Source organism: Amphiura filiformis, chromosome 2 (genome assembly GCF_039555335.1).
Source record: "Amphiura filiformis chromosome 2, Afil_fr2py, whole genome shotgun sequence".
NCBI lineage: Eukaryota > Metazoa > Echinodermata > Ophiuroidea > Amphilepidida > Amphiuridae > Amphiura > Amphiura filiformis.
The window spans coordinates 9985568-9995945 of NC_092629.1; the positions used below are offsets into that span (position 1 = coordinate 9985568).

At 38.5% G+C, this 10378-nt stretch overlaps 1 protein-coding gene across 1 annotated transcript; it reads left to right on the forward strand.

Annotated features, from left to right (window-relative positions):
- The first annotated feature begins 1019 nt into the window (after positions 1-1019).
- LOC140172784 (cytochrome P450 2U1-like) lies at positions 1020-9443 on the forward strand. The gene is made up of 2 exons (XM_072195914.1): positions 1020-1600; positions 7783-9443. The coding sequence occupies exons 1-2, from the start codon at positions 1078-1080 to the stop codon at positions 7977-7979; spliced, it is 720 nt and encodes a 239-aa protein (XP_072052015.1). The 5' UTR covers positions 1020-1077; the 3' UTR covers positions 7980-9443.
- Positions 9444-10378: the final 935 nt, after the last annotated feature.

A 10378-nucleotide genomic window follows, 5' to 3' on the forward strand; every position in this document is an offset into this window, starting at 1 on the left:
ACCAAGAAATTAATTTTCCCTACTTGGATGTTCTTAACTATTTTTATACATACAAAAGTCCATGACTAAGCAAAAAAAGGAAAAAAAAATCCGCTTTTAAAACTTTTATGAGCGCCGAAAGTCGCGGGACTTAAAAGTTACTCTTTTCAGAGAATCACCCATGTTCGTTCGTTTTGGGCAGGCGATATGATCATTCAGACGCCGAGTTTAAACGTCTTATCTTGCTGATAAACCAAGCCAGCCATGAGGTAGGAACCGGCGTGCATGTCCCGTTTCTTCCCATCGCAAAATATATTTTTGCACAAAGATACAAGAGCATAGCATCTAGTATGTCAGAATTAAAGGCCCATTCAGTGATTTGCTCATCCGGACGATCGTAAAAATCATCAAAATTCAGATTTTGGTACCTTTGTAATTGGCATAGATGTGCTAACATAGCCTGCTAGTGGTTCGGTCGAAAGCCGTGTATTTTAGACAAAATAAAGCATTTGCATGATTCTGGACTTTTGATACTGACAGTACAAAAAGTCCGACTCGAGATCGAAAGAAGCTCACTCTCCACGTACCAACACGCGTTGCGTATTGTTTCTACTACTTATTACATCAGTAGCTACTATTTTAAACAAAATACACAATTTTAACAGCTTTTAACTGTTTTTCATATTTGAATTGACCGTTAGTTTGCCTCGGTGACCTTTAATTGCTGATTTAGTTTTCTACTACAAAAATTAAGCGTCTGTTTTAAATCAATTTAGACTCTACTTCCCCGTGTTAGAAACACTGGACTAGGAAGTTTTTCCAGTCGATTGGTGGCGCACTGTACGAAAATCTCGATTTTCTCGAGTCGATCTGAGTTGAAGTAGAAAACCTTTCTAAAACTTCTGTTTTTAGACTAATTTGTCGATGTATTCAGGGAAAAGTGGTTTAATGAAATTCTGTAGACTTATTCTTTATTTCTAAGCAACTCTGACAAATTTCCATTTTTTTAATGTTCCTGTGAAATCACTGAAAGGGCCTTTAAGAAAGTTTATCACGACTATCGTTAACGAGCATCGACAAACCTTTGATAAGGACAACATGAAAGACATCGTTGATGTGTTTCTAAATGAAATTGAGCTTGCTAAAATCGAAACTGGTGAACGCGTCAACCACATACACATGAAGTCTCTCATTGCTACAACAACAATTCTGTTCGCAGCTGGAACTGGAACTTCTACATCAACTTTGCGATGGTCTCTCCTTTATATGATGATGTACCCAGAGATTCAGGCTAAAGTGCATCAAGAAATAGATGTGGTTATATCTCCCACGCGTAAGCCACAGTGGGCCGATAGATCGTTGCTCCCCTACACCGAAGCCGTTCTGCTTGAGATTCAACGTATTCGGACGGTGGAGGCAACTAGCTTTCCTCGTGTGGCTTCCGAAGACACGAAACTAGCTGGCTATGATATACTAAAAGGTACAGTTGTGGTCCTCAATCATTGGGCAGTGCATAACGACCCTGATGTATGGGCGAAACCGGAGGAATTCAGGCCAGGGAGGTTCATAGATGATGACGGAAAGTTACGTCATCGTGAAGAATTGATGCCCTTCAGTAAAGGTCAGATATTTTTCACTTTACCCACACCAATGGCCATAATCATTACACTTTTGTATTTAACACATTGAATGTATAGGCAGATTAATAAACAACTAAATAAATAAAATGTGACAGGATTATTAGGGAAATGAGTCACATACCGTAGAAACCCGTCTATAAGGAATAGAAGCGACTGTGATGATAGCATATTTCACGCTAGCGCCCTCCACAATATTATATCATTATGGAATTTGAGCAAATCATTTACCGACACAAGCAGGTATACAATGTATTATTTTATCTTTATTTCGCATCTCACGAGCATAGCTCACTTGGCAAGGCATAAGACTTTGGTTCTTTAGATCGGAAGATGGTGAGTTCGAGCCTCATCACGGTCACACAAACTTTTATAAACAAAATATTGTTCAAACTTTTCATTTATATTTTCTTGCATTTTCTAAAGACTCCTTTCGTGATCATTTTTTTTCATATTTAGTTTAATTTATTCTATTGTTTTTCTTTTATTGTTTCTTTTCTTTGTCTTTTTTTTCTTGTTTAATTTTATTTTTTTTCTTTATTTTTCTTTGATTCATATAATATTGGCAGGATAAGGAGAGGAGGGAACTAAAGACCCATTCAGTGATTTGCTCATCCGGACGATCGTAAAAATCATCAAAATTCACCTTTGTCATTGTCATAGATGTGGTAACATAGCCTGCTAGTGGTTCAGCAGAAAACCGTGTGACCCGGGCGTGTGACACATAATATACATTTGGCTACATTTTATTATACGATAAATACGAATTTATTAAACATGGTAACAAATATTCTCTGGCAGATCTGTTATACGATGGAACTGGTAGGCATAGGCCTATTATAAATTCGGGATATTAAATATCTTCCTGACGAGACAGATCTGCGCATGTGGTCAAAGACGATTCCTTACTAGCCACAGACCGTCCGCTGGAATTAGTTGAACATGAACCATTCGCTATGGCTGTTGGTCGGACCTCTCATCTCTCCACATCGATTGTGACCTATAATCCCCGACATTGCCCTTATGAACTCACATCCTCCTGTTTTATTCAATACGCTGGCGAAGTTACGTAATAATCGGATTAACTACCATAGCAATAGGTGAAAACAATTTTTGAATATACCGCGTTATACACTGATACGTTCAGGCGGTACCTCTTCATTGAACCATATCATGCTGCACCTGTAAGATCTTTGAAAAGACCAGTATTGTATTCAATCTATGATTGCAGACATACACAGTACAGGTGATGAGTGTAACCTGCTTGTAGCGCAGCGCGATATGTTCAAAATTGTTTTCACCTATTGCTATGGTAATTAATCCGATTAATTACGCAACTTCACCAGCGTATAATGGCCGAATAAATTCTGACCATCACTTGGCTTGTTGGATTCGTCTATACTACAATTCGCTGTCGAAGTGACGTAATAATCGCAATAACTACCATCAAGCAGATTGCACTAATCACCCGCGTATGTCACCAAACATAGATTGAATACCACTCTTTTCATAAATACTAATCTTACATGGCGAGTGATTAGCATTTCTTTGACAACTATGGTTTAATGCATAGGTGCCACGTGAACGATGAAGTGCAGGGCTATATATTCGAAATTGTATTCATCAATTGCTATGGTAGTTAATCCGATTAATTACGTCACATCGACAGCGAATAGCCTATAGTATGGGTTCAAGTGGAACAAAAAATAGTGTATGTCCATTGCTAGCTATGGTAATTAATCATGTTAGTGTTTACATCACTACTTCGGTGAAGACAAGAGAAGTGTGCCTTCTCTACCAACGCCTGTGATATAACAGGTGCAAGCGAAACAAAATTGAATGACCAGAATAGTTTCCTTTGTCAGATGAATTGATTGAAGTTTTTGAAGACACTCTATTCTTGATGGGACAATAGATTCAAATATGGAATAATTATTATTCCTCATCTATTTTTTTTTATTGAAAAAACTGCAATTGTGGCAACAGAACAATATTTATTTTGATTTCATTTCAAGTAGAAACAAAATCGTGCTTAAGCCAAAACGCACCCTACCTACCATTCCTCAAGAATTGGGATGGCACAAAGGTGCAACATAGGTTTTTATTGCAAAGACGAGGACAGACAAGTAGTTACAACACATCTGTCTAACCGTGGGTTTCGCTATTATTTAGAATAAATGCTTTTACTAGTTTCTATAAAACCACAAAATTACTAAAAAAACTATAAAAAACTATTAAAAAAAAAAACACAAAAAAACACACCTAAAATTAAAAGTAGAAAGGTAGATTTGAAGAAAGATAAAAAGAACATGTCAAAAAGTTAAAATTAAACGAGAATGAAAAAACGGAACCGATGCCCGGACCATGCTCTCTTCAGCATGTCTTCAGTTCCAAAGTCTGACGCTCTATCAATTGAGCTATACGATCCTGATATACGAAACAGTCGTTATTATGTCAATACAATTGATTGGTGTTACAACATACTTAGGCCCGGGTGCTTAATCTCGACGATGAAGTCTGCGGCGTGCCCGCAACCCAAGACGCAGACCCAAGCCGATGCGCCTATGCTGAGAAATAAAATACTGTTGCGATATGCACTAACAAAATGTGTGTCTGCTCGATGAAAAGCCATGTTCAGTCACCCGTTCATCGGCTTGATCGGCCCAACTCCTACATTTCTCGCAACCGGCTTATAACACTTGACAACAATACCCTAACAAATTAGTATCCTTGAGTGCGTTGATGAATGTGGCCAATGTTTACTTAATAACATTAACTCGATCTCTGCTGCAAACCCAACATTTTTACACATTTTAAAATTATGTGCATACTTTACTCCTATGGTAGGTTAGTCAAAATGGCTGTAGTTGGAAGCAAATGCTATTTACCATGATGATGTTTGCATGATAATATATTGAAAGTAATTTGTTCAACAAAACTTCACATTAGCCAGCATATATTGTTTTCTTTTAATTTTAGACTACATGTATTCAAATTAAAGAATAATGAAGAAGGAGACGACCTATATATATGCTTCTAGCAGGGCGTAAGACAATGCGAGACACTATTATATATATATATGCGAGGATCGGAAATTAACGATGCAAGCCCGAAAAATTTAAAGAATAATACAATATAGTTGCTGAATCTATCAATTTATTTGTTATAACATATTTACCCAGCCCGATCATGTACCCTACATAGTATTTTACAGACATAATGAGTATACACAAGCAAATAAAATATAAACATATAAATCACAATAAAATTGAGTATATCAAGTAATAAGAACAAACCATTACATAAGAAGCAACAACATTGGAATTATAAGATTAGAATTATGAACAAATCCACATCCGCAAGCCCAAACACGAGGCTCACACCCCAACCAAACACTCCACACATCCCACCCGCACCTGTAAACCCAATTATTAAAACAATCTTCATCATAATGATGTCAAATTTGAACTCTTAATATTTAACTTTTTATCTGATATCATAATTTTGGCCACTTTGCGACAAATCAACCAAGAAAAAGTGGTACCCCCTTAACCCTCCCCCACAACCCAGCTGAGAATTAAATCGGGTATTGATATTTAATTTAGCCTCAGCACAAACGAACATAACACACAAACTTTTGGCAAAAGAAACAAGCTCTTTGTTTTGGCTTAATAATAAAATAGCAACGTCATATTGATATGCACTCATAAAGCAGTGGCGTATTATAGTGGTGTATTGACCCGCGCGGAATCCTTAATGCAAAAGGCCCGGGTCGCGGCGGGTGTGTCTTTTGTCATTATGTTGCCTTCTTATTTCACCATAAGAACATGCATTTATATATATGCATGATAATTATTGACGCTGAGTCAGTTATTTTTGAAAAAAAGCGCCTATTTATAGAATATGTTTACAGTCGAGCTCATTCATAAAATGAATTTAGGCCTACAAATTTTCATGAATATTTTATAATCAGGTTGCTAAATTTAATTTGTTTGCCATTTTGTTAGCAACTTTCCAATTAGATTTAGCTAGTCCTCTGAGGCTAGTATTATAGGCTGATATGATGCCCTTAATACCAGTATACTGATGAATTTCTAATAATTTTATTTAAAACATCTGTACTTTCTTCATGCATCATGTACATTACGCCAAGAGTTACAGATATCGGTTTAACTAACTTATGGCTATTAATTAAGAGAGTGGTAGGACGTCATTTGACCCGAAATGGTAAATTTGGTAGGAAAGCACGCTTTCTTATTTCATCAAATGAAGTTGTCAGAGACTAGCAATGGTTAAAATTCATGTATTATTGCAAATAATGTATAATGTCAAGAACCTTTTACGGGAAATATATATGCTATATAATTTATATCCATATATAATTGATATAAAACAATGGTGAAACCGATAAAAGAAAGAGAGAAAAAAATGAAAACCTATAAACCCTTTAAAGCAGAACCAATGTGCTTTATACCATTTCTATGCTTGGATGATATCATTATGACCTTCGATATATATTCTTTGCCGGATTATATCGACTGATCCGCAAATTGCTCACGGTGAGTAAACTCAAGTAAGTACTACAATAAACATTAATATAAAGGTTTTGAGTAATGAATGGCAAACCGCAGAGCAAGATGATGGCAAAATGTTGCGAACTCGATGCACATAACTGCTCGCGAATTCGCAACCAGATATATGGCTACATTATATTAATTCATCGGCGTGCTGCGGCTTGAAACTGCAACACGCAGTAGAGCCATCGAATTGCTGCGAGACGACGCTGAGGTAATCGGCGAGATAAAGCACCGGGTCCTTAGATGGAATGCATAGCCACCCAGTGCCAGTATATATTTGCTCAAACTCCAAATACAACAAGCAACCAATTTTATTGAGGGCGTTTCTTAGGTATATCCTTGTAGACGGGGTTTTACGGTATGGTTAATATTGATTTTCAGTTGTTGCTAAAATTCTTTTGTATTTTATTGTTTTTAAGAACTGACAATTTGCAAGTTTGCATCAAAATGTAACATATTCAAACAGACTGCATGGTTCCATTTGGGAAAATTCGCGTTCCTAGCGGCAAGTTTGCGTAAAATTTGGCAGCCAGCTTATTTTTGTTAATTTATGTTGAAACTTATCAACACATATGACCTGCGTTACATGTTATATGAGTTGTACAAAAACCTTAATAATATCGTAAAGGTTAGTTTTCGTTTGTGCAAGAAGTGGGATTTTGACATACGGTATATACATGAAATAAAACGACTAATAAATTCTGCCATCATGGCGTCAGGTCAGTGGTTCATCATATCCCGCATGTTTCTCTGAATTAATTAATATTTGAGACCAATTTTTCTACCCATTTATATGTACACGGTGGATCTGTTTTTTGTTGTTGTTTTGTTTTCTTTCTTTTTTGTGTGTATTTGTGTATGGAGAGCCATTCTTGGAGCCCGTGGGACCCAGGTTGGTCCTCAAGTAGAATCAGACGCTGCATGTACAAGAAATGCCTATTCTTAATTTCGCATTCACTCAATGTAAGCATTAAATTTGTATTGCCCGGCGGCTCCGCGCAATGGAAAAACCTGAATTTGTAACATAAAAAAATTAAAATTAAAAAAAGCAGGGTTCCACCTGTGTACATACATGTATTAAATGGATACAGAAATTGTTCTCAAATATTAATGACTTTAGACAAACATACGGGATATAATGAACCTTTGAAATGACATCATGATGACATGATTTTATTAGTTGTTTTATTATTTACCACCTACACCGTATAATTATATAAACGGATCGTGGCAATTGCATTAACAAGCCTAATAAATAATTCATACCAGGGATTAAATAGTCTCGGGTGTGGACATTTCATTATTCGCAAACCACCGGGATTCGATATATGTCTGCGTTGTATAAATGAACACGTGAATAAGAGTGTATCCCCTAGCCACAACCTTATGATAATTGAGCCGAACGCACTAACCGCTAAGTAACTAATCGCACCAGATAGTGATCGATCCTGGGTACGGTGGGTGAAAGAATATATAATGCCATACTGTAGAAATGTTTTCTCTAGTCTCTGATATATTAACTGTTTCGATCTCAGCGAGTATAATTCTTATTTCAATCTTCTTTTCTCTCCCATTATTATGTTTTACAGGTCATCGACAATGTGTTGGTGAAAATCTTGCTAAAATGGAGAACTTCTTGTTCTTCACCTACATCCTGCACACATTCACTATCACAAAACCATCTGATGCGAAGGCACCCTCTATGAATGGTATCGGTGGAGTCATATTGAGTCCCACGCCCTATCAGATTGTTATCACGGAGCGCCAAAGAAATGATAATCTGTAATTTTCAGGCGTCCGTTTGTCTTTCGAAATGGCATTTCATTTGACATGTTCGCTCACTGCTAGCTTGTGGGTGTAATAGTAGTATAGTTCAGTTGATCAGCTCGTAATCGGGGGCCTTATAACATTGCGGATTAATATCAATACATTTTATTGTTCTATACTGTGCGAACTTTCTTTAACACACAAAATATAGACCAGGCAGATCAACTATATCACTCTTAACGTGGGTCTACTTTTCGGCGTAGTGGTAAAAGCCTAATAATTCCCGCCAATTACGAGCTGATCAAAGTATAAGTAAACGAATGTCAAATACGACCTTCCAAACATTATACTTTTACAAACATGTGTTTATGAATTAGGAACAAATCTAGAAACATCATCATCATCATCATCATCATCATCATCATCATCATCATCATCATCATCAGTCGGCTGCGGAGCAGGCGACTACAAGCTTTCTCCAACTATTGCGGTCTTGGGCAAGCGAAACCATTTTGTTTGGCTGCAGCATCCCTTCAGTCAGTATCTCCCAGGAGATGCTGTACGTAAGTACAGTGTGCGTGGCCGTCCCGGTTTCCTCTTCCCATGTGGTGGAATATAAAAGGCATATTCTTTCACAGGCTCGTCGTCTTCACGACGCAGTATATGGCCGAGAAATTTGAGTTGATGAATCTTGATGGTGTTGGTCAGATTGTAGATGGTTTCATTTGGAATCCGATCCACACGCTTGATGTTTAACATGACTCTGTAGCAAGATGTTACAAAGGCATTGATCTTGTTTTCCATGTCCTGCATGATTACCCATGACTCGCACCCGTACAGAAGGACAGTAACACAAGTTGTCTCAAACAGCTTGATTTTTGTTTCGATTGGCAGGGATGGGCTTCTCCAAAGGCGTTCCATGTTCCAGAAAGTGGCCCAGGCTAATGCTTTTCTTCATTTTAGGTCTCCAACACTAGAGCCCATCTTGGAACCCAAGTACTTGAAGTCTGTGATATGGTTGATGGTGCTACCATAGACTTCAAGTGCTGGCTGGGCGTTACAGTTTGCAGTCATATATTCTGTCTTAGGTGCACTGATGACAAGGCCCAGATCGGCTGCTGCTGTTGCAGTCCTAGTAAGCTGTGACTGGGCCCGGGCTATAGAAGATTCCAACAGGGCAATATCATCACCAAAATCCAGGTCATTCAGCATCCTAGCAGGATACCTGCTTGACCGACGTGGGTAGGTAACAATTATTCCGGCATCAATTCCTGAAGTTGACTTCTTCAGGAGGTAGTCTACCAGGATAATGAACAGGAATGGTGCCAACACATCACCCTGAAGCACTCCAGTTGTTATTTTTGGAAAGGCTCTGAGATACTTCCATCTACCATAACGGCACTATTGGAGTCCTTGTAGAGCACCTGGATGTCACTGACCACAACCTTTGGTATTCCATTATGCCGCAGCACTGAGAACATGACAGACCTGTTGATGGAGTCGAAGGCCTTTTTGAAGTCCACAAAAGTGACTGTTAATGGAAGTTGGTACTCCTTGAAGCCTTCCATGATCCTTCTCAAAATGTGTATTTGCTGAGCACAGCTTCGACCTGATCTAAAGCCAAACCTGGTTGCTTCTCAGAAAAGGATCAATGTGAGGTCGAATCCTGTTCAGAAGGATCTTGTTGTACACTTTTGTGGCCATGGACATAAGCGAAATACCGCGATAGTTTGTCATGAGAGAGAGGTCGCCTTTCTTTGGTAAAGGAATGATGACATTTGCGACCCAATGACGTGGCGGTGTCAGCGTTGAGAATACTTCCATACAGAATTTGAGAATCATATCAATCATGCTATCCCCTCCTCCCTGAAGTGCTTCAGCAGTTATAGCACAGTCCAATGCGGCTGCCTTGTTGGTCTTCGTGGCTGATATTGCTTCGACTACTTCTTCACGAGTTTGGGGGCTCAGTGATAATAGGAAGATCTTCAACAGCTGGTGCAGAAAGTTCTGAAGCTAAGCTACTGTGCCACTGTCGTTGTTAAGGAGTGAGCTAAAATATTCCTTCCATTCCTCAAGCACTTCATGGTCACTGGTTGGGGCTGATCCATCTCTCTGGGTCCAAGTCCAGAGACGGTTCCTGGGTTGGGGAATCTCATTTGGGCCGGTCTGATGTTGTACTCCTCACCATTGTCATTTGGTAGAATCATGGTAGCAGTATGGACCAATCACCCAAGGATGGGAAAGATGACTATCTGTTCCTATTCTGGCATTAAAATCGCCGAGGATGAGATGGATGTTGTGCCTTTTCATACCATACAAGTGGTCAGATAGAGATGAATAGAATTCCTCCTTGTCAGAAGATGTTGAGCACTCAGCAGTGGGAGCATATACAACAGTGATGCTAAGCTGAGGGTTACC